Source organism: Crinia signifera, chromosome 2 (assembly GCF_055691185.1).
Source record: "Crinia signifera chromosome 2, ASM5569118v1, whole genome shotgun sequence".
NCBI classification, from domain to species: Eukaryota; Metazoa; Chordata; class Amphibia; order Anura; family Myobatrachidae; genus Crinia; species Crinia signifera.
In genome coordinates this window covers 171,558,592-171,583,672 of record NC_139218.1, presented here as the reverse complement: position 1 = coordinate 171,583,672, position 25,081 = coordinate 171,558,592, and the positions used below count along the sequence as shown (strand labels likewise).

Here is a 25,081-nt window from a genome sequence, read left to right as displayed (position 1 = left end):
TAGAACTATCTTATGTTATATATTTTGCCATTTAACAGATTAAATGTCAGGGAGTATCTATAGTACAAATCTTTTATTACTGGGGAATAATATATACGTCAACAAGAAAAATATTATTATGGGGCACACTCACAATCAGTGATATTTATTATTAATAAAAATATAACTTTTATTCAAAATTTGACCTTTAAAATATAAATATTGCGTGATATATTGCGTGACCAGCAAGGATATATAGTCCATTAATTCAGATGATGGATTCTGTATATATAGTGGCAGTGGCATAAGTTCATCCCAGTTGCCCGGAGGCAAGATAAATATTGGTGCCCCCCCCCCCCCCCAACACACGCACACACACTGCACCTTACATACAGTAAATATATATGTATGTATGTTATGTATATTATTTTTGCTGGGAGGGAGGGGGAGTCAGCCACAGAAGTGATATCAATGGCTTTCAATTAACTGATTCAAACTTGTAGGAGAGGAGAGGTGCCCCCTTGGGAGCAGGAGCCCGTCGGCAAATGACTCGATTGCCTCCCAGAGTTCAGCCTCTGTATAGTGTAATCATCCAGTAATGATATTTAAAAAAGCATTTTGGTTATTTTAAACCCCATAATTATTCTGGATTATGTTACCTTTAAACATAACCTATATTACCACAGCAGAACACTTCATTCAAATATGTTTGCTTCTATGTTGGGAACATACAGTATCCCGTATTTTCTAGAACTGTCCACGTACTGTATACAGTCACTTTAAAAATAAAATTGTTAATTTAATTTCCATCATCATGACAGTTGTTTCATTTACATTTATTCTTGCAGGCTTCCCTAAAAAGGATGGGTAGACATCATAGGACATATTGTCACCAAGAAATCTTTTGCTGAATATTTTAAAAAATCACCCTCTAGCCTGCATACATAATTTTAATATAATAAAATCCCATATGCTGTTGAGATGGAGACTTTTGGCCTGTTACAGCTGTGTTAGCAAAGCAAATAAGAAGAAATACCCCCCCCCCCCCCCCAAAAAAAAAAAATAAAAAAAAAATGGGCAAAACCATGTTGCACTGCAGGTGAGGCTGATGTAACAGCAGAGATAGTTAGATTTTGGTGGGATACAGTATGTTCAAACTGAAATCTCAATTGCAATGTAAAAATAAAGCAGCCAGTACACACCCTGCACAGAAAAAATATCACCCACACAAATCTAAATATCTCTGCACGTTACATCTGCCCCACCAACAATGCAACATGGTTTAGCTTTTTCTGCTTAGCTAATAAAGCTGGATCAAGCCGTTTTGGTGTATTCCTTCTCTACCTTCTTCACACATGACAAGTGCTCCAAGTGGCATGAATCTAGTATTGATGGAAACATCACAATTGACATAATTTGGAAGATCGATTATGTTCATCAGTAGAGACAGGATTATATGCAACATAAAAAGCTTGAAATATGCATGCAAATATGCATGAAAAATACTTAAAATATGCTACATTAAATAATAAAGAAAGTAATTTTTAACTTATTTATTTAAAAATCAGCATACAATTTGTTGCAAATAAACCTCAAAAATAGGCCCACAGCATCTGCAGATGTCTAGTGCTGTACACAGGATTTTTTTTCTTCCTGGCTGCTACAGCATACTGCAGCGTCTAAAGCTCTTCTTGCATCAACTACACGGACCTTCATCTCCAGCGCCGATGAATCAAATGTCAGCATAGCATGTGAGGGCGGCGCAGTGGAAGGCTTCCTTCTTGTGCCGTATACTCAGTGTGACACGGCATTTCCTCTATGCCGCGTGATGTCACAGCCCTTCGGCCCACCTCCTCTGCTGCAGAAATCTGTCTCTTGGTGTAAAGTCCCAGGCCAGGGGCAGGCAAAGGTTCAGGAGCTTCGTAATGGCATCTACCCCGACTGACTTTTATCAACATGAATTGGCAGCCTAGAGCAGTGTCATACATAGCGTACATCCAAGGTTCCCCACACTGCGCACATATTTCCCCAGCCTGCACACTCTACCACTACCTGGCCAGCAGCAGCAGGGCAAAGCAGTGCTGTGACTCGTGGGTGGGAAGAGGGCGGGGCCTAAAATATGCACCATCACTAGATTTTAGGTAAAATATGCAATAACCAGTGAGAATGGGCAAAATATGCAAATGCATATGCAAATATGCAAATGCATATAATCCTGTCTCTATTCATCAGTTATGCTCATTCTTTTACAGGACTGATATTAAAAGTTGAAAACTTACAAACATTCAGGGCACTTAGGACAATTAAATTAATTTTTTTTAAGCCAATTTCTTATGTGTTTCTTTACCTGCATTCCAATGACAGCGTAGATAAAAAACAGCATTACAATGAGCAGAGCTACATATGGAAGTGCCTAAAAAAGAAAACAAAATTTACAGCGAGGATTAGAACATTCTGCTGGAATTGATTAGATTTTCATTTGGCAACTTCAAAAATATGGTTAGACAATTATAAATGCTTGTATGAGATCACTGGCCAAAGGAAGTGCTCTGATTGTACAGGTTGAGTATCCAGTATCCGGACATCCCTTATCCGAATTATTCCAAAAACCGTGGTTTTTGGAATCATTCGAATTTTTTTTTTTTTTTTTTAACCCCTAACCCTCTTTTCATACTTACCAAGTCCCCGGGCGTCCACAGCAGGCCTCCGGCATCTTCTCCAGGGTCTCCAGCGGTCCCAGGAATGCATTGCACGTGTGTGCACGCGCGCCGGTGACATCACCGGTGCGCGCGCACACTCGCGCAATGCATTCCTGGGACCGCTGGAGACCAGGAGAAGATGCCGGAGGCCTGCTGTGGACGCCCGGGGACTGCGCGGACACTGAGGGATGCCCGGGGACCATCAGGGGACAGGTAAGTATGGCTGCAAAAAAAATATTCCAAAAACCGGAAAATTCCCCTATCCGAAATTCTCGCGGTCCCGAGCATTTCGGATAGGGGATACTCAACCTGTACTACCAGTTCAGCCAATAATCATAAATAATGATATTAATTTGTGCCATTTACTCAGCACTACATGGAGTTTCCTACATTTCAAGTTATCCATTGTTAATTACTGTACCACAACATTTACTTTTACATTTGTTACTTTTACTTAAATGCACATCTTTAATGCTATAAGAGATGCTCTTAAAAGTACATATTTACATTTAATCTCATGTGACTAGTTTGTTATAAAACACTTGTGGAATAACCATGTCCGGACCCGGTGCCATCCCAGGTGAGCCTTGTGGTTCCTTTTGCATCTGGTTGTGAATCAGGCGGCACTCTCGGTGATTTGAAACAGTGAAAAAACTTTAAAACACGCATCCAGGAACATATGAGGAATATCAGGAAAAAAGTAAAAGTACACAGTTTACCCAGGCACTACATTGACAAACACAATTCAAGCGTGACCAAAGACAACTTCAAGTTTACCATCCTTGAAAGAATACCTATAAACCCTAGGGGAGGCAATAGAGACCAAGAACTAATCAAAAAGGAAAGTTTTGGGATATACACTCTGAACTCTTTGGCCCCCAAAGGCTTAAACAAAGGAGTTGACATTGTAGACTTTCTGTAGATTTCGTTAAGACCTATTAACATATATGGCATTACAAATTTTAATTCCTTTACTGGGTGATGGAGTTTACTCTTATTATCTCCCATATAAGATCCTGCTTCCTTTCATCACATAATTCTTTCTTCTTCATGTAGTAAGATAATGAGATCTTGTAATGGTGTTGTTTCCCTTATCTGTTGCTGAGCAATATCCTAATTCAAATGCGACAGCAATGAATTTTACCTCATCACAATTTTTTTTACTATTATTTGGATTTATATCAACTCCCACAATGAGATAATGAGGTTGTGTAATTCTGTGATTATACTTACCTGTTGATGAGTAATATCTCAATGTAAATGTGACAGTGATTAATCTCACAAAGTGGATATTTCATTCTCACTACCTAGAATCCTGGTAATTTATGTCAATCTAATCCTAACCTAACTAAGAATTTTAGGTATATTATCACTAAGAATTTGCACCAATTAGTTCATTACCACTTTAATTTAAACACCACTTTACTAATGCACTCACCATAGTATTAAAAAATGTTTCACTAACACCTAAAATGCATTCACAACAAATTAATCGAATTCACACAATATTAAATATGTAATAATAAAGTGCCCAATTAATTTATTGCACTCTCAAATACCCTGATCATATTAATATCTATATCACATTCACATTAATCTTTCTATGTTAGTATGGAACGCAAACATCCAACTGAGATATAGGTATTTCATTTAAGCTGATGTGGAATGCAATTTTGCATTCCACCAACCCGGAGTCAACTGTGCAACACCCGGAAGTGAGCGCCGGGACTGTGCAACGCAGAAAGGCTCCCATAATGAGGCTTATCTCCTGCCTGACATCGGCGGCACACAATCATTACCTATGTGCCACACATCACATTTAATTAGGTGTATTTATATATTCCCCTTTATTTTTTTCATTTTACCGGAACTAATACAGGAAACAATATGGCCGCCGTTTGGAACGCATGGCGAGGCTGCCATGAGTTCCACAATACAATTACATGTTTTAACAAGTTTCACTCCGCTATTTCGGGGAGTTTTTTATCTCAGTAGGTATATGTAAAGGTGCCATCCATATCCTCTAAGTCGGCCTCCTCCAGTGCAGTTTATGTAAATTATTCCAGACCACATAGAATTATCATCACAGGAAGTGATGTAACAGCATGAGCCTATATAAGATCTCAGGGGTTCTCAGGATTTCATTCAGTATTTGGAATCCTAGAATCCACATCCTGTTCTGCACATCCATAGTAAGTAACAGCTTTCATATTTGAAGTAACAGCTCTCACAATTGTGGTTTGATTGTTATCACAGAAATGAGCTTGTATTGAACAGTGGTCACTCTATTCTTTTTTTAGATTGACCTATCTCTGGTGCCATTTATATTGTAATTTTGGGCCATTATCTCTGCCTCAATCAGTGGAGTCTTGAAGGTTTTGCACCTCTATAGTAAGTAATAGCTTTCATATTTTGAGTTTGATCACTGTCACATAAATAAGGAACTTGTATTGAATAGTGGTCACTCTATTCTTTTTTGTAGATTGACCCATCTGGTGCCATTTGTTATATTTTTGGGGGCCACTAATTCCCCCCCCCCCCATTCAATTGACCCTCTGACATGGAGAATATTGGGCTATTTCCAAGCTATGTCCAATTATTTTAACTGATCATCAGTGGTATGTAATGTATGATTACTTTCATTATATACTCTACATGTTTAGAGCTTGTAGGTATTATATTATTGTGTGGACATTTTTTGCTTTAGAACTTGCTCCACCCACTTCTGGTGCTTTTCATTTTATGAGAACATTTACCATACCCACACCCACACAAAGGACGATGTTACGCTATTTAGTGTTTTAAATATTTTAATAGGAATATATATAGGCAAGTGTTGCAGGGCATACAGTATTTTTGGTAGGACCACCATCTTTATTAAATGTATTCTTCCTGTTACTGTTAGTGGAAGCTTCACCCATGTCTTAGACACAGGGGGTCTATGTTAAGTTTAACGTATTCTTCCGGTTGATTTGAGATATATACCCCCAAATATTTCAGATTGTCCACCCATTTTAGATTCGCCTGATTCCGGGAAAGTTCAGGTTAATTCAGCATCTATCTCACCCGCACGGTGGCTCGGTTAATGACGCCATACCAGAGGAGCTCTGCTGGGTGAGGTATCAGTCATTTGAGGAGGCCCTCGATTTGGTACGGAATTGCGGGCGAATGGCCTTAATGGCAAAGTTTGATGTTGAATCTGCTTTTAGGTTGCTCCCGGTTCACCCTGATTCTTTGTGGTTTCTGGGTTTTAAATTAGGGGGAGAATTTTTTTGTGGATAGATGTTTGCCAATGGGGTGTTCAGTTTCATGTGCCTATTTTGAAAAGTTTAGTTCATTTTTGCACTGGTGCATTCAGGTGGAATCTGGACACCTCGGTATTGCGCACTAGCTAGACGATTTTCTGTTGGTAGGCCCGGTGGTAGTCCTGTTTGCAAGGGAATTTTAGAGGTTACAAAACGGGTCTTTGGTACAGGTAAGGTGCAGAGGAGGTTGGGGCTTATTGAGGACTATTTTTCCAGGCGTAAAGTGCGCCTGAAACAGGTTCAGTCTTTATTAGGGTCTTTCAATTTTGCGTGCAGGGTGATCCCTATGGGGGCGTGTGTTCTGCCATAAATTGGAGCGGGCAACCGCCGGGGTGGTTAGGCAGCATCATTCGGTTTACAGTATCTCACCAGGGAGATCAAGGATGATTTGTGGGTATGGTCTTCCTTTTTAGTGTCTTTTAACAGAGTGGTGTTGTGGCCAGCACCTCCGTGCTATAACAGCGCTTTTTACTGATGCGTCTGGTAGTTTGGGTTTTGGTGCGTTTTTCAGGTTGGAATGGTGTGCGGCCCCCTGGCCTAAGTCATGGTTTGATAGGGGTTTCACCAGTAACTGTTTCCAATTGTTGTGCCCTTGAGTTGTGGGCCCGAGAGATGGCAGACAGGCAGGTGGTGTTCTGGTGTGATAACATGGGGGTGGTACATGCCATCAATAATCAAAGGACTTCTTGCTCTCTGGCCTTGCGGTTACTCAGGCATTTAGTCTTGCAGTGTTTACGTTTCAATGTCACTTTTTCAGCCTGCCACGTTCCCGGCATTGACAACAGGATTGCAGATGCTTTGTCCCGCTTTCAGTGGGATAAGTTCCGGGAGTTGGTGCTGGGGGCGGCGGTAGTGGGTTTACCCTGCCCACCTTATATCTGGCAGATTATCGAGCCGGTAGATTGGCCAGGAGCGCTTTGGCTCCTTCCACACAGAAGGCTTATGACATGGCTTGGAGGGATTGGCAAGCCTTTCTTTGTAGGTATGGCCAGGAAGGTGAGTCATTGGAGGATAGGCAAAAGGGGCTATGGCTGCTGCCCCTGCGGGTATTGCATTTCATTCCCGGCTGCGGGGCCAGGAATGAGGGTTGGGTGAGTGCAAATCCGGTTCCTAAGGATTTGCGTCATCCCATTGACCTGGCATTGTTGAAAGAGTTAGTGAGGGTTTTGGCGGATGTTCGGGAATCCCCTTTTGAAATACTGCTGTTTCGAACTGCGTTTACATTGGCATTTTTTGGAGCTTTCAGGGTAAGTGAGCTAGTGGCAAGGAACAAGTCGGATATGGAGTCAGGTTTACTTTTTAGTCAAGTTCAAGTGTGCAGCGTGTATTTGCTTTGCAAAATAGCGAGGTCTAAAACTGATTAGTTGGGGAAAGGGCGGTGGACTACATTGCAGGCACAGAGCGAAGTGGAAGTTTGCCTGGTACGGTTAGCGCAATCCTACTTGGGAATCCGCCCTGCAGGAGTTGAGGGTCAGTTTTTAATGCATGCTGACGAAAGTGCACTTTCTAACTTTTAATGCTGTTTTAAAGCGATGTTTGGGTAGTTTGGGGCTTAGGCCTCAATATTATGGTACCCATTCTTTTCGTATTGGTTCGGCTACAAAGGCGGTGGGGCGATCCAGGCGCTAGGTCGGTGGAAGTCTGATTCATACAAGTCATTTGTTCATTTAGATAAAATGTAGTTGCGCCTGTTGCGCCAACCCTAAAACGAAGTTTTCTCTCGGTTTTTGAACTACAGCATTCAGAAATCGAGGGTGTGAAGGTTGTTTTTACTTTTTCCTCCAAGGTGGCCTAATTTCAATTGGCAAACATTGGTCCACGGGAGTTTTTTTTAATTTTCTCCCTCACATGGGTTGAATGTATAAATTTTGGTTGTGTGTTGATAAGATACTGACGGTAGGGACTCTTCTTTTTTCAGTTTTTCTATGGAGTCACCAAGACAAATATGGCTCATCGGCCATTCTTTCATTTATTGGGCAGGAAGGCATCCAATGGGGAGGAGGTCACATGACTACTTGGGTGACAGGACAGTTAGGTGGATAGGTGTTAGGGGCATGCGCTGGGGTGAATTTCTCCAGGTGTTCTTTAGGCATGAAAGGGATTGGAAGTATACTAGAACAAGGGAGGTAGGTGTGTACCCAGCGCTGAAAAATAGATTGCAGCTGGTCTCTTGTAGTGGGTTAACGCAAAAACCCCAATACAATATGCAGACAAAGAAAAGAACAAGTGACCAGCGCTGTGACAGATACTCAATAAAGTTTATCTTTCATAGGAGTTTCTTTCTATTCTCCGCAAATAATTCTTCCTGATGCTAGCAAGTATTACACTTACAATTGAATTCAACTCAGGCGTGCCCGTAGCAGTTTCTTTACATATCCCTCATATTATCAGAGAAGTCGACATGCAGAACAGACGACATGAAGTTAACTTACATGAGAATTCAATCTCGCATGCACATCAAGGTATCTTTGCCTAGTCAGACCACCGTGTTCCTGGATGTCCACGGTGGTCTGACTAGGCAAAGATACCTTGATGTGCATGCGAGATTGAATTCTCATGTAAGTTAACTTCATGTCGTCTGTTCTGCATGTCGACTTCTCTGATAATATGAGGGATATGTAAAGAAACTGCTACGGGCACGCCTGAGTTGAATTTAATTGTAAGTGTAATACTTGCTAGCATCAGGAAGAATTATTTGCGGAGAATAGAAAGAAACTCCTATGAAAGATAAACTTTATTGAGTATCTGTCACAGCGCTGGTCACTTGTTCTTTTCTTTGTCTGCATGAAAGGGATTGGGGTCGTCCTCAATGGTTGGTCATTCACCTTGGTGGTAATGACATGGGTAGGGTCAAAGGCATAGACCTTATCTTGAGCATCAAGTCCGATTTGGTGACTTTGCGAGCTCACTGGCCTAATGTTATGATAGTGTGGTCAGAGATTATTCCTCGTTTCCACTGGCGAGGTGCAGTAAGGACTTCTGCAATCGAGAAAGCCCGTAAGAAGGTGAACTCGGCTATAGGGGTTTTTGTGAGAGCGATGGGGGGTTTGGTTGTCAGGCATCCATTGATAGTGCTTAACAGTGTTGGGTACTATAGAGAGGACAGGGTGCATCTTTCCCCTGCGGGAATCTGCATTTTCTTGGAAGATATTTTCCGTTTATGGGTTTGATTAGTTAGGTTGTATTCTTGGTCGTGATTTTTTTTTGTGGGGATGGCGGCTTCAGTTTTTGGTAACCTCGTTGTGGCGGGAAGTCGCTACCAGCCAGCGGTCAAAGAAGGGCATAAGCGGTCATTGTGGGACATCACCCTTTTAGTAGGAGGGCGGGTGGTCCTCCCCATGCTGGTGGACAAGGGGCGTTCCCCTGCGGGACCGCACATTGGCTCAGCCAGGTTAGGGGGTGGTGAGCCCCTCGCAATGCAGGTTGTGCAGTTAGGAGGCGGTGGTGAACCCCTCCTGGAGTTCTTGTTTACGTTTATCAAGTTGACTGGGCTGGCGTGTTGGTAGCGACTTGTTTTTTTCCATCCTCCAAATCTTTAGTTTAAATGTTAGGGACTTTGATCTCAAAAATTCCAAATTCCAATTTGTTTAGTATAACAAGGTCTCTTCAATAAATAATCCGTTTTGACCTTTTTAAGCTTTAATTCAGTGGTCCGTGTCTTTATTTATGGTTAGTGTGATTTATTGTGTGGTCTCAATTATTTTTAGATAAGATGTTTTTGGTATTCAAGAAATGTATATATATATTAAGTCATGGGCTACTTACAACTGCAAACCTGATAAATCCAGCATGGCCAGTGATCAAATTACAGATTGTGAGTAATATGGATAGATTGTATGTCATTTCCCTTGATATATTTGATATTGTCTGCCTGCATTAATATATTATTGTTCACTGTGTCTGATTCAATGTAAATATGCTTGTTTTATGACATGTACTTTTGTTTCCCACAGTTGTCATGGTGATTGTTGTTGTATTCCTCTTGACACGCCCCCTGGGGTGTCGGACAAGACGCCGGGATGCACCACTGTGACGTCATTGCGACTCCCGCTCGGGTGATGCGTGCAGGAGTACTCTGTGGGCGGTATGGGTAAACTATTTAAATGTTTTATTTGTCTTTATACTTTTGATGTCCTGACTAAAGAGGTTATTAAAACACCTCAGAAACATTGACCACACTTGGTTGTTGTTTACATTGATTGAAATACAGTCTCCGTGAGTGCCGGCCGCAGCTCATCTCTGAGCCCTTGGATGGATATATATATATATATATATATATATATATATATATATATATATATATACAATGGTTTGGATAAAGGTCTAAGTGACTACAAATATCTGAATAGGAAACGTTTTACTTTTAAAACATATAAAAGTTTTATTAGTAGAAAAAAAATGTTTGTATATAAAAAATGCACAGTAGTATTTATATAAGAACAAACAGTACAAGAAATATCATAGAAAAAGCAATATATAAAAAATGCGAAGCTAAGTAAAAAATGCCTACAAAAAAATATCGCTAAAAATATATATATATATATATATATATATACACAATGGTTTGGATAAAGGTCTAAGCGACTACAAATATCTGAATAGGAAATGTTTTACTTTTAAAACATATAAAAGTTTTATTAGTACAAAAAATTTGGTACTTATGAGTTATCTGGGCGCCCGATTTTTTGATTGTATGCCTTAAGTTAAGGCATACAATCAGATGCGATGCGATATCGCATCGCATCGCATGCGACCATCGGATGCGATGACCCGATTTTTCCATAGGAATCAATGTTAAAATGGACTGAGTCCATTTTAACATGGAATTCAATGGGAAAAGGGGTCCTTTTCATACCCCTACTATCCAAGTGGGCATGGAGTTGGATATAAACCTGTGGCGAGCGTAGCGAGCCACCGAGCCCGAAGCGTGGCGAGCGAAGCGAGCCCCGCGAGGGGACGGTATTCTGTGTCCCCTCGCAGGGCTCGCTACGCTCGCCACGCTTCGGGCTCGGTGGCTCGCTACGCTCGCCACAGGTTTATATCCAACTCCATGCCCACTTGGATAGTAGGGGTATGAAAAGGACCCCTTTTCCCATTGAATTCCATGTTAAAATGGACTCAGTCCATTTTAACATTGATTCCTATGGAAAAATCGGGTCATCGCATCGCATCGCATCCGATGGTCGCATGCGATGCGATGCGATGCGATGTGCCCGATCCGACTCGATTTAGAAATCGGGCGCCCAGTTAACTCACAAGTACCAAAAAATTTTTTGTATATAAAAAATGCACAATAGTATTTATATAAGAACAAACAGTACAAGAAATATCATAGAAAAGCAATATATAAAAAATGCGAAGCTAAGTAAAAAATGCCTATAAAAAAATATCGCTAAAAAGGGGAGATATAAAACAAGTTATAGGTAAAAGATACAGAAGTATCAGAACTTATCTCTTTATGGAGGTGTCACCAAGCAGTACTGCTTGGTGACACCTCCATAAAGAGGGGTACTGCTTGGTGACACCTCCATAAAGAGATAAGTTCTGATACTTCTGTATCTTTTAACTATAACTTGTTTTATATCTCCCCTTTTCAGCGATATTTTTTTATAGGCATTTTTTACTTAGCTTCGCATTTTTTATATATTGCTTTTTTCTATGATATTTCTTGTACTGTTTGTTCTTATATAAATACTATTGTGCATTTTTTATATACCAAAAATTTTTTTGTACTAATAAAACTTTTATATGTTTTAAAAGTAAAACGTTTCCTATTCAGATATTTGTAGTCGCTTAGACCTTTATCCAAACCATTGTATCTTTTTGCTACACCCCTTACCAAGGTGTTTTTCTTAGAGGTCAGCTGACACCCTTTTTTCTAAAGGTATATCTGTCTTTTTGATTAAAAAAACTAAGTTGTTCAGAACACAAGTGGCGCCCTACATTTCCCTTCTTTTCCCATATATATATATATATATATATATATATATATATATATATATATATATATATATATATATATATATATATATATATATATATATATATACATACATACATATACACACACACACACACATATTTGAACAATACAATCATTGAGGCACAAACATATAAATGTGAAAAAAGTAGTATCGTACGTCCCTTTGATAAAAAAAAAATTCTTCTTTCCAAATAGTTATATCTGACCAAACTTTCTGTGAGTGCTGTGGTACTTGTGTTTAGACTCGCTCAGACCATGTGAAGAAATAAAGTAAAAGACCACAATGTGACTTATTATCTAAATAGTGTACATGTATTTGGTGAACATCAAAGACTAGAATGGCGTAGCAAACTCACACATAGGTCCTTATTCTGGTTCATTCACAGCGGCTACTCGTTTGAACAAAGACCAATGTTTTCTGCATGTGCAGCAGCATTTCTGCCCATGTTTATATGCTGGGTGTGTACTAACTCGGCGAAAAGTCTGTTTGCTGGGTGCACGCACCAAAGCCTTGCGAGCGGGGGAGAAGGGGGCGCGCGCACAACATCCAAATTCCTCAATTTGTCCCTTTTCCTTGAACCCTCTGGGGGTTGAAACACAGGCAGAACTATCTCCTGATTTCGATGAAAAGCAGAGACTACTTTTGGTAAAAATTGGGGTACTGTCCGAAGGACAGCCCTATCATCATAAAATATAAGGAAGGGAGACTTGCAGGACAATGCTCCCAACTCCGATACTCTTTTTTGCTGACGCCACCGCCAACAAAAATACCAGTTTCCATGTAACGAATTTAAGGTCAGCCGACCTTAACGGCTCAAAAGGTGCCTTTTGAAGACAATCCAGAACCAGAGATAAATCCCATGGCGCTACTGGTTGCTTGTAGGGAGGTTTCAATCGAGAAACCCCCTGCAGGAAGGTCTGTACTTCCGGTAACAATGCTATCCTTCTTTGGAAATAAATTGACAAGGCCGAGATCTGCACTTTGAGTGACTGAAGGCTTAACCCAGATGAAAAGCCATCCTGCAAAAACTCCAGCAATTTAGCCAATCTAAATCGCGATGTGTGTGACTTTCTGCCTTTCACACCACCTAATATAGGTCTTCCAGACCCTATAATAATTTGCAGAAGATACTGACTTTCTAGCTTTAATCATGGTGTTAACCACAGCCTGTCACAGTCTCCCGGACCGCGGGAGTCTCTTACCGGGTCCGGGGATGTGCGTTCTGCGGGCGGCAGGCTGGGCATGGCGGGCGGTAGCTGGGATGTCTGGCAGCGTTTCAGGCAGCGGGCGGTTCAGTTCGGGCATCGCCGGCCGGCCTGTCGGAGCTCCGGCAGCGTGTGTCCGGCTTCCGGGTACATGGGCGCGCGCGCCGCACGTTCTAGAAATTAAAGGCACAGGCAGGAAATTAGGCAGCAGCCTGCAGGGGATAAAAGGAAGTCCCTGGCAGGGGAACTCTGCAAGAGTATAGGCTCACACCTACTCCAGCGTTCCTGTGCTTGTATCTCATCATACTTGCTATTGTTTTGACCCGGCTAGTTCCTGACAACCCTCTCGCTTAACCCCTGGTACTCCGTTGACCTCTCCGTGTATGACCTCAGCTTACTCCCGACTATCCCTCCGTCTCATCCCAGTGTACCGCAAACAGTGTCTCCCGTGTATGACCCGGCTTGTTTTGGACCTTCTTTGCCTCTCCCCTGGGCTCCTAACTGACCGCATAGATACCGACCCGGCTAGATGCCCGCCTCTCCATATTACCTACTCCCGGCCTCCAGCTCATAAAGGGAAACCTAACCAGAGGACCGCGACCGACGTGTCGAGTGCCGCAGAAGCCCAAATCCCAATTGGAGGGGTCACTGGCAGAAAACCCTCGGCACGGTTAGACTCCGCACCTCTGCGTTAGGTCTCGCCAATTCCCGAGCTGAATAGGCAGGTAGTCAAAGTACATTTGTGACAGAATACTCTGGCCCATAAATATGGATCCAGTGGCCGGTCCGTCTCCAAAGGAGCTTCTGGAGCATTTGCTAACCAGGGTGAACAAGCAGGAACAGGATCAGGCTCAGATCATGCAATGCCTGCAGACCTTAATGCAACGTATTGAAGCCCCCCCGGCTCCACCGCCTCCGGCTCCACTTCCTCCGGTGGCCGCAGCAAGTGCTGCTCCGCTTCGCATTCAGAACCCCGCTAAATTCGATGGGAACCCTAAGGAGTGTCGGTGATTCCTAAATCAGTGCCTCATCCAATTTGAAATACAGGCGGCATCCTTCCCGTCAGATAGGGCGAAGGTAGCCTACATGATTTCGCTACTCACGGGTCAAGCTCTGTCCTGGGCCTCTCCACTCTGGGAGAAGGATCACGCGGTGAATAATAGCATCACTGAATTCATCACCGAGTTCCGTAAGGTGTTTGATGAACCAGGTAGGGTGACGTCCGCCGCTTCAGCCATTCTCCGGCTAAGACAAGGAACCCAGACTGTGGGACAATACACGGTTCAGTTCAGGACCCTCGCATCCGAGTTAGGGTGGAACGAGGAGGCTCTGATGGCCACCTTCACACACAGGGGCTATCTGAGAAGATTAAAGATGAGTTGGCAGGTCGGGAGTCGTCGACTTCTTTGGACGACCTAATTTCCTTATGTACACGGGTGGACCTCCGTTATCAAGAGAGGGATAAGGAGAGGGAACAATCCCGGAAGTACAGTTTCAAGTTGGCACCCCGATTTATTCCTCCAGCAACTAGTCCACCTTCGGCATCGGCTTCCGGGGCAAGTCAGCAATTGGAGGAACCCATGCAGATTGGGAAAGCTCGCCTTCCCTTCGCAGAAAGAGAGCGAAGATTTAAGAATCGATTGTGTCTGTATTGCGGGGAGTCAGGTCATCTCCTTTCTGCTTGTCCCAAGAGTCCGGGAAACGACAAGGCCTAACTGATTGTAAGGGGGTCAGGTTAGGCACACTATCATATACCTCTTCTCGAGTGTCCGCAATTGGGTTCACCATCGATGTAACCCTAACTTATGGGAACTCTTCCTTGGTCTTCAAAGCTTTCCTAGACTCCGGCGCGGATGGTAACTTTATCACCGCAGACACAGCTAAACGCTTGGGAGTTCCGTGTCACGGACTGACGAATCCCCTACACATTATAGGGGTAGATGGCAATAGGTTGCCCTTTTCAAGCATCCGTTCCAATACTTTAGTAGTACAGATGAAAGTGGGGATTCTTCATCAAGAGTCCATCTCCTTCTTCGTGCTCCCTTCAGCAGAGAATCCCGTCATTTTGGGATTGCCATGGCTGCAATTACATTCACCTGTACTGGACTGGAAACGTCCTCAAGTATTGGCATGGGGGCAGGAGTGTCAGGGGCGATGCCTTGAACAGATCAAACGACATTCCTGTACTATATCTTCCTCCAAGCTGGGGACCGGGCCCAGGCTTCCAATCGCTTATCAAGCCTTTGCGGATGTGTTCAGCAAGAAAGAAGCTGAGAAGCTACCAGCCCATATGATTTGGGTCTGTGCCATCGATTTAGTTCCTGGGAAATGTCCTCCTCGTGGCCGAGTGTTTCCGTTGTCCATGGCGGAGTCTCAGGCAGTCTCAGATTATATCAAGGATAATTTGGAGCGAGGTTTTATCAGGGAATCCAAGTCACCAGCGGGAGCGGGTCTGTTTTTTGTCCAAAAAAAAGACGGGGGTCTCAGGCCTTGTGATGATTATAGGGGTCTTAATGCCATTACCGTGAAGGATCGTTTTCCTCTTCCTCTCATCTCTGAACTCTTTGACAAAATCAAAGGGGCACGTTTTTTCACAAAACTGGATCTCCGCGGGGCATATAATTTGATCCGAATTAGGTCAGGAGGTGAGTGGAAGACGGCTTTCAACACGCGAGATGGACACTTTGAGTACTTGGTGATGCCGTTCGGCTTGAGCAACGCCCCGGCAGTTTTCCAGAGATACATGAACCATATCTTCCAAGATTTGTTGAACAAATTTGTAATTGTCTACCTGGACGACATCTTATTTTTTTCAGGGAACCTTCATGCACATCAGCAGCATGTTCAAGAAGTTCTAGCTCGCCTTCGTAAGCACCAGTTGTACTGCAAACTAGAGAAATGCTCATTCGAACAACAAGAGATGCCTTTCTTGGGGTTCATTGTCACTGGTTCAGAGTTATGGATGGACCCGAAAAAATTGTCTGCAATCTCTGACTGGCCACAACTGGTAGGGTTGAAGTCCATTCAACGCTTTTTGGGTTTTTGCAACTTCTACAGGCAGTTTATAAAAGATTACTCTTCTGTGGTAGCTCCAATAACCAAGCTTACTCGCAAAGGAGAGAATACCAAGGAGTGGTCTTCGGAGGCTAAGCAAGCCTTTTCATTACTCAAGCAACTCTTTGTTTCAGCACCCATCTTAAGGCGGCCTGACCCTGACAAACCCTTTGTGGAAGTGGATGCATCTTCAGTAGGGGTGGGGGCAGTTCTTTCCCAAAAAGATGAAGCTAACAAATGGTACGCCTGTGGTTTCTTCTCCAAGAAATTTCAACCTGCAGAAAGAAATTACGCAGTAGGAGATAAAGAGCTGTTAGCCATTAAATTGGCTTTACAAGAATGGCGTCATATATTAGAGGGAGCAAGATTCCCAGTAACAGTCTATACGGACCACAGAAACCTGATGTACCTTAAGACGGCTCATTGCCTAAATTATAGACAGGCTAGATGGTCCTGATTTTTTGACCGATTCAATCTAGTGTTAACTTATCGTCCAGGAGACAAAAACATTAAAGCAGATGCACTTTCGCGAGTCTTTGGGCCAGCTGCTTCAGAGGAGTTAAATGACCAGAAGCCCATCTTAAAGTCATCTTGTTTTATTGTATCCTCCAAGAGCATAAAAGTCCCTGTAGGGAAGACATTTGTGCCATTAAAGTCTCGAACTAAACTTCTACGTTGGTTCCACTCCTCTCACTTCACCGGACACGCTGGTACCAAGAAGACTACAGAGATCATTGGTCGTAGCTACTGGTGGCCATCAGTCAAAACAGACGTTAAGAACTTTGTAGCTGCTTGCGATACATGTGCTCAACACAATTCTATACCACAAGCTCCAGTTGGGTTGCTTCAGCCCCTTCCAGTCCCAAGTCACCCCTGGGTTGACATTTCGATGGTTTTCATCACCGAGCTTCCTTTTAGCCAGGGTTTTAATACTATCTGGGTGGTGGTGGATCGTTTTTCCAAGGCGGCCCATTTCATTCCCTTCAAGGGCCTTCCATTTGCTTCTCAGCTGGCCGAGAGTTTTATAAAAAATATCTTTAAGTTGCACGGATTTCCTCAAAGCATTGTGTCAGATAGAGGAGTCCAATTCACTTCCAAGTTTTGGCGAGCTTTATGCTCTTCATTTAATATCAAACTCAACTTCTCTTCGGCTTACCACCCCCAGAGCAATGGGCAGACCGAAAGGGTTAACCAAGACCTCGAGAAGTTCTTAAGGATTTACGTGTCAGCCAATCAGGATGATTGGGCGTCTCTGCTCCCCTGGGCAGAGTTTGCCCACAACAATCTGTACCATGAGTCCACAGGGCATTCTCCATTCTTCATTAAAAATGAATTTCATCCTAACCTTCCTGAAATTTTTTCCAAGTCTTCTAGTACTCTGCCAGCCGTTCAACATACGGTCAAGAAGTTTCTGAGCATCTGGTCTGAGGTGAGAAGAAACCTTACTAAATCCTCTGATCGCTACAGACGCTTTGCCAATTATAAAAGGAAAGAAGCTCCTCAATTTAAACCTGGAGATAGAGTATGGCTCTCCACGCGACATTTAAGGCTCAAAGTCCCGTCTATGAAATTAGCTCAAAAGTTCATCGGTCCCTTTTATGTTCTTCAAGTAGTTAATCCAGTGGCAGTAAGACTCAAACTTCCTAGATCCCTTAGGATTCCCAACGTCTTTCATGTGTCACTTCTGAAACCGCTTATTCTCAATAGGTTCTCTTCCCTCAGACGGCCTTATACACCCCTCCTGGTAGGAGGTCATGAGGAATATGAGATAAGTCAGATTCTGGATTCAAGAGTTTCCAGGGGTCGTGTTCAATTCCTCATCGACTGGAAAGGATTCGGTCCTGAGGAGCGTTGCTGGGTTAAGGCTTCTGAAATTCACGCCCCACAGTTACTCCACAAGTTCCATCAGAAATATCCCAAGAAACCTTTCATAGGGTGTTCGGTGCCCACCCCTAGGGTGGGGGGTAATGTCACAGTCTCCCGGACCGCGGGAGTCTCTTACCGGGTCCGGGGACGTGCGTTCTGCGGGCGGCAGGCTGGGCATGGCGGGCGGCAGGCTGGGACGTCCGGCAGCGTTTCAGGCAGCGGGCGGTTCAGTCCGGGCATCGTCGTCCTGACGCGGGCGGTAGCCGGCGAGTCAGCAGGCTGTCGGGGTCTCCCTCTGTCGGAGCTCCGGCAGCGTGTGTCCGGCTTCCGGGTACACGGGCGCGCGCTCACTAGGGGCGCGCGCGCCGCACGTTCTAGAAATTAAAGGCACAGGCAGGAAATTAGGCAGCAGCCTGCAGGGGATAAAAGAAAGTCCCTGGCAGGGGAACTCTGCCAGACTCACACCTACTCCAGCGTTCCTGTGCTTGTATCTCATCACACTTGCTATTGTTTTGACCCGGCTAGTTCCTGACAACCCTCTCGCTTAACCCCTGGTACTCCGTTGACCTCTCCGTGTATGACCTCAGCTTACTCCCGACTATCCCTCCGTCTCATCCCAGTGTACCGCAAACAGTGTCTCCCGTGTATGACCCGGCTTGTTTTGGACCTTCTTTACCTCTCCCCTGGGCTCCTAACTGACCGCATAGATACCGACCCAGCTAGACGACTGCCTCTCCATATTACCTACTCCCGGCCTCCAGCTCATAAAGGGAAACCTAACCAGAGGAACGCGACCGACGTGTCAAGTGCCGCAGAAGCCCAAATCCCAATTGGAGGGGTCACTGGCAGAAAACCCTCGGCACGGTTAGACTCCGCACCTCTGCGTTAGGTCTAGCCAATTCCCGAGCTGAATAGGCAGGTAGTCAAAGTACATTTGTGACACAGCCTCTGAGAACCCTTTGTTCTTCAAGATGGCGGTTTCAACAGCCAAGCCGTCAAATTTAGCCGAGCTGAATCCAGATGGTTGAACGGTCCTTGGTTTAGAAGGTCTGACCTCAGAGGTAGACGCTACGAGTCCACAGACAATCTCTGAAGCCTCGAGTACCAGGACCTCCTTGGCCAATCTGGGGCCACTAAAATCACCAGCATTGCCTGGACCTGGATCTTTTTCAAAACTCTTGCCAGCATTGGAACTGGCGGGAAGACATAAAGTAGATTCCCCTCCCAGGGGATGGTCATAGCATCCACTGCTTCTGCCAGTGGATCTCTCGTCCTGGCATAAAACCTGGGCACCTGATGGTTGAACCTTGATGCCATCAGGTCCACATCCGGAGTTCCCTATTTCAGTGTAATCTGAAGAAATATTTGTGGGTTCAGACTCCATTCTCCTTCCAGCAGCTCCTCCCTGCTCAGGAAGTCGGCCTCTATATTCTCCACCCCTGGGATGAATATCGCTGACAACGCTGGAACATTCTGTTCCGCCCACAAGAAGATTCGGGATACCTCCCACATAGCCAGCTTGCTGCGTGTGCCTCCCCGGTGATTCAGATATGCCACAGCTGTGGCGTTGTCGGTCTGAATCCTTAAAGGGAGGCCCTGTAATCTTTCTCCTGCCAGGAAAATCACCTTCCACACAGCCCTCAGTTCCAGGATGTTGATCGGCAAGGCAGACTCCTCCGAGGTCCATAAGCCCTGCAGACGCAGGTCCAAGACTACTGCCCCCCAGCCCCTGAGACTGACGTCGGTAGTGACTACCAGCCAGCTCCAGGACTGCAGAGACCGACCCCACTGAAGGGAATCCACCACCATCCACCATTTCAGGGAAGACCGAGTTTCTGGAGACAACACTATGTGTTCTGACTTCATGGTCTGAGTATTCCCCGACCAGGCTGTCAGAATGTTCCACTGGAACACTCGAGAGTGGAACCTGGTGAACTGTAACGTCTCGAAAGACGCCACCATCTTCCCCAGCAGCTTGAGACACCTCCAAACTGATGTGCTCTGAGTCCCGAGGATCTCCTGGACCAAAGCAGCCAGGTCCCTGGCTTTTGCCTCTGGCAGGAATACCCGATGTAGATGGGTATCCAGAACAACTCCCACGAACTGGAGTCTCTGTGACGGTACCAACTGAGACTTTTGTAAATTTAAAAGCCAACCGTGAGCCTGCAAAAACCCGATGGCTTCTGCCAAGTGACTAACTTTTCCGCTGTTTCTGCTTTGAACAGCAGGTCGTCCAAATATGGAATCACAGTGATTCCCCTCTGTCGAAGCACTGCCGCCATTACTGACATTATCTTGGTGAATACCCTTGGCGCTGTAGCCAGACCGAAGGGCAACGCCTGGAATTGCAAATGCAGGTCTCCTATCGCAAACCTCAATAGAGTCTGATGTTCCGGATGGATAGGAACATGAAGGTATGCGTCCTGGACATCCATGGATGCCAAAAATTCTCCCTGGTCCAGGCTTAGCAGCACTGACCGTAGAGACTCCATTTTGAAATGGTCTACCCACAAATGGATATATAATGACTTTAAATTGAGAATCGGTCTGAAAGACCCGTCTGGTTTGGGCACCAGAAACAGAGTGGAACAAAAGCCTTTTTTCCACTCCGCTCTGGGGACTGGGATCACCACACCCTTCTCTAAAAGAGAGTGAGCCGCTCACAAGAGAGCTGTACGGAGCCGAGCCTCCTTTGGTAGTGGTGTGGGAATGAATCTTCTCGGAGGAAGACCTTTGAAGGGAATTCTGTAACCCTGGGATATAATGTCTAATACCCAGGAATCCTGGTCTAACAATGCCCATGCGTCCCTGAACTGTGACAGATGCCCCCCCCCGCCCCACCTTGACCACCGCCGGGCAAATCCCCTGGTAGTCATGCAGTGGGTTTGTCCTCTCCTTTGGTGTTTGGTTTCTTATGAAAGGAACCGAAGTTAGACTTTGGGGCCTTGCCCCTGGAGGACTGAAACTTTCCCCTAAAGGACTGTCCTCGAAAGGACGCCCCTCCTCTAGGGGAGGGCCGAAAGGACGGCCTAAAAGCAGAAAACCTTGATGTCTGCTTGGCTGCAGGGGCCGTCAGGAAGGTACTTTTGCCACCCGTGGCCTGCTTAATAATTTCTTCCAGTTCTGAACCAAACAACAGCTTTCCTTTAAAAGCTAATGCCTCTAAGGCCTTCTTAGACTCGTTATCCGCCTTCCAAGCTTTAAGCCAGAGCACTCTCCTGGCATTGACGGACACTGTGGAAACTCTGGCAGCCATTTTGAGAGCTTCCTCCTCCTCCTCAAGCACATACTCTGCAGCTGCTTTAAGCTTCTCTGCAAGTAACAACACACAAGGATCAGCATGTAAAATAGTGCACAGGTCATTGGCAGAGGGCGGAGTGTGTAGCCCACCCCTTCAAAAATTGCCTTGAGGTTACCCTCCAGCTTTTTATCTACTGGGTCCTTAAAGGCTGCTCCCCCCTGCACTGGCAGCAGAGTGGCTTTTGACAAACGTGCCACAGAAGCATCTACCACTGGAACTTTCTCCCAGAGATCTGCATGAGCCTCAGGCATGGGATATAAACTTAAAAATCTCTTTGGCATCTGCAGCCTATTATCGGGCGTTTTCCAAGCCCCTTCAAATAAATCCTGTAAACCTTCACCTGCAGGGAAGGTAACAGCTTCCTTACGCTGCAGTTTAAACACACCTTTTGCAGGAGTTTTATCTTCCACAGACAAATTCAAAGCCTGTTTTACAGCAGTAATCAAATCCTCCACTCCTGCGGCAGTGGAATCCTCAGAATCATCACCCTGCTCCCAGGGAATGTCTGCATATTCTCCTTCCTCTTCAGCAACAAGTAAAGGCACTGAATAAGACCTTTTAGGGGTCCCCACAGCATCAACATCTATTTTGTCTAGTAATTCACTAAACCTGCTAATCCCTTTTGAAGTATCCTGCATGACCTGAAGGAAGCCAGGATCTGCCTGGGTCAGAGGCAAGGAGCCAGAGGACTGCTGAGATGATGACATAGGTCTCTGAGAATCTACCAAGACATCACTCTGTCTGTCCAGCAATTGCACTAAAGCATTCACAGACCTGCCCAGGGCACTGGCCCACGCAGGCTCCAATTGCTCTACCCTCTGGGGTTCACTCCCCATGGGTCTCACAGCAGCGCAAGTAATACACAAGCCCCCCTTGGCCATCTGCTCAGGGACAAAATTCAGTATACAAACACTGCAAGCGCTCAATGTATTAAGGACTCCCTCCCCCAAAACCACAGACTGATGCTCAGACATGATGTAAAATAACACAGTCAGCGCATTCACTGTACAGGCGTTTATACCGAGCCAATGCACCCAGTCACTTATCTGTCTGATGGTTTCAGATGTGGGGAAAGCGATGCCCAGGAAATCCAAACACTCTGCCAGGATCGGTCAGCCAGCTCAGCTCCGCTGCAAGCGTTCTGAATGGCGCCAAAACAGAGTGAGGGAAGGGACCAAGTCCCTGCTGCTGCGGGGTCCGTGACTTTTGGCGCCAACCACCCCCAGACAGCCGCTCCCATTGCAGGATCTCCTAGTTCCAGTATCTCCCCCTCAGCTGGGGACCACTTAGAACATGCCTGTAACACACTGCTGTCCTCTCATACAGGAGCTCAGTGTGTAAGCTCCGCGGAAAATGGCCGCCGCCATCATGGAGCGCCTGTCCCCCATGATCCCCACCTAGCGTGGAGCCGGTTTCAGAGCTCTACGGAGCCCAGGCAGCTTCTTAAAAGAAGCTGTAAGCGCTGCACAGGGAGGCCAGACAGCGTCTCCCCTGTGCACAGCGAGCTGACAGGACGCGCTTCTGTCAGCTCCTGCTGCGCTGTGAGTGTGAGGATTCAGTGAGAATCCTCACACTGTTCCTACCTAGCTAGTTGTAAAAGTTAATAAAATAATAAAAACCCTAACTAACTCTAATCCTTCGGCTGCTCCGGCAGCCCTTTAGAATAGCACCCACTCCAGTGGGCACCTAACACGAACTGGGGAGTCTGGGATGCAGAAGGGAGGAGCCTACCCTCCAAAAGCTTTAGGATAGGTGCCTGGCTCCTACGGACCCTCCTACATCCCAATGTTGAGCTGTGTCACCAGGACCATTGAAAGAGAAATCTATTTATGAAACTTTAAGATGACCCTACTTACTGTATATTAGAATTAGAAAACATTTTCAGTGTTGAGTAAGGCAAAAGGGTAATGACAGGGTATGGACAGCTGCTGTGAGATTTTATAAAGTGCTCTGAACACAGAGTACGACTGGTCTTTTATTACTACTATCAATTGTCAGCATAACATTTTATGAAAATTGCTACATTAACATTGGATCATTTTATTCAAGGATCTGGTGAAAGTTAGCCATCTTCCAGTCAATTATAAAATTGTAAGATTCCCGCACCAGTCCTTTAACCTTCATATATAGGACTTTCTTGTCTCTACTTCATTGAAAATATTAAGGGGAAATAATCCCTTTAATCAGTTTTTTTATGAGGGAGGTGCTACCTACTACTTGATTCTAGAGTAGACAAACTACACAACAAGACAAATTAAGTATAAATGTGTGCGCACTGAAAGTCAAATCATAATCCATAAAATGTAACTTTTATCAATCTTACATGAAATTGGTGAAATATTAAAATGTAGTGAGTAAAGATAAAGAACAGAAATAATAAGAATTAAAATATTAATGGCCGCTGCTGGTCTATGCCCTTTATTTCCAGGGTAAGTTGTCCCTGTATGCCTATAATGTGTGAAAGCTGCTGTATAACTTTGATTTAAATGTTCACTGGCTTCATATCTAGCCTTACAGTTACATAGTTACATAGTAGGTGAGGCTGAATAAAGACTTGTGTCCATCTAGTTCAACCTATGTTTATAGTAGCTTATCCCTTGTTGTATAGTATGTTCTTATATTTTAAAGACAGATTATGTTACTTATTCGTACCCATGGATGTTTTTAACCAATAAATGTTTATCCAACCTTATTTTAAATGTATTTATAGTGTCTGCCGACACCACTTCTCCCGGAAGAGAGTTCAAAAGTTTGACTGCTCTGACTGTAAAGAATTTTTTTCTTCTAGATGAACAAAATCTTTTTTCTTCTAATCTAAACTCATGCCCTCGCGTCCTAGATTCCTTTCTAGTAGAAAAAAGGGTGTTTGACAGTTCCTTATATTGGCCCCTAATATATTTATACATGTTGACCACATCCCCCCTTAAACATCTCTTCTCTAGTGTAAATCCCACGTTTAATCTTTCCTCGTAGCTTAAATTCTCCATTCCCCTAATAAGCTTTGTTGCTCTTCTTTGTATTTTTTATAATTCTATGATTTCCTTTTTATAGTGCAGGGCCCAGAATTGTTCTCCGTATTCGAGGTGCGGTCTAACCAATGATTTGTACAGAGGCATAATTACTTTTGAGTCCCTAGTTTCCATGCCCATTTTAATGCATGCAAGAATTTTGTTGGCCTTTTTTGTTGCTATATTACATTGAGCACTACACCCCAGTTTGTTGTCTATTTGGACTCCTAGATCCTTTTCAAGTACTGAATTACCCAATTCATCCCCGCTTGGGATGGGGTTATGTCTCCCAAGGTGCATGACCTTGCATTTGTCCACATTGAACCTCATCTTCCTCTTTTTTGCCCACTCATCTAGATTGTCAACATCATTTTGAAGCGTGGTGACATCTTCTGATGATTTAATAACTCTGCTCTGTTTTGTATTGTCCTCAAAGATGGATACATTGCTGAGTAACCCCATCCCAATGTCCTTAATAAAAATGTTAAATAAAATGGGCCCAAGAACCGAACCCTGTGGCACTCCACTTAGTACTGGTATCATATTTGACACGGCACTGTTCACGACCACTCTTTGTTCTCTATTACACAGTCAGTTCCCTACCCATCTACAGATATTTGCCCCTAATCCCATGTCCTCCATTTTATTTATCAACCTCTTGTGTGGTACAGTGATACTAA

General features: G+C 44.4%; 1 protein-coding gene across 1 annotated transcript in view; it reads right to left on the bottom strand.

The window, feature by feature from the left end:
* Nucleotides 1-25,081, bottom strand: part of CACNA1S (calcium voltage-gated channel subunit alpha1 S) — a 761,524-nt gene that overhangs the window by 114,908 nt on the left and 621,535 nt on the right. The window contains exon 31 of the mRNA XM_083173194.1: nucleotides 2,327-2,392. Within this exon, the coding sequence (XP_083029320.1) occupies nucleotides 2,327-2,392 (66 nt within the window). The remainder of the gene's footprint in view (nucleotides 1-2,326; nucleotides 2,393-25,081) is intronic.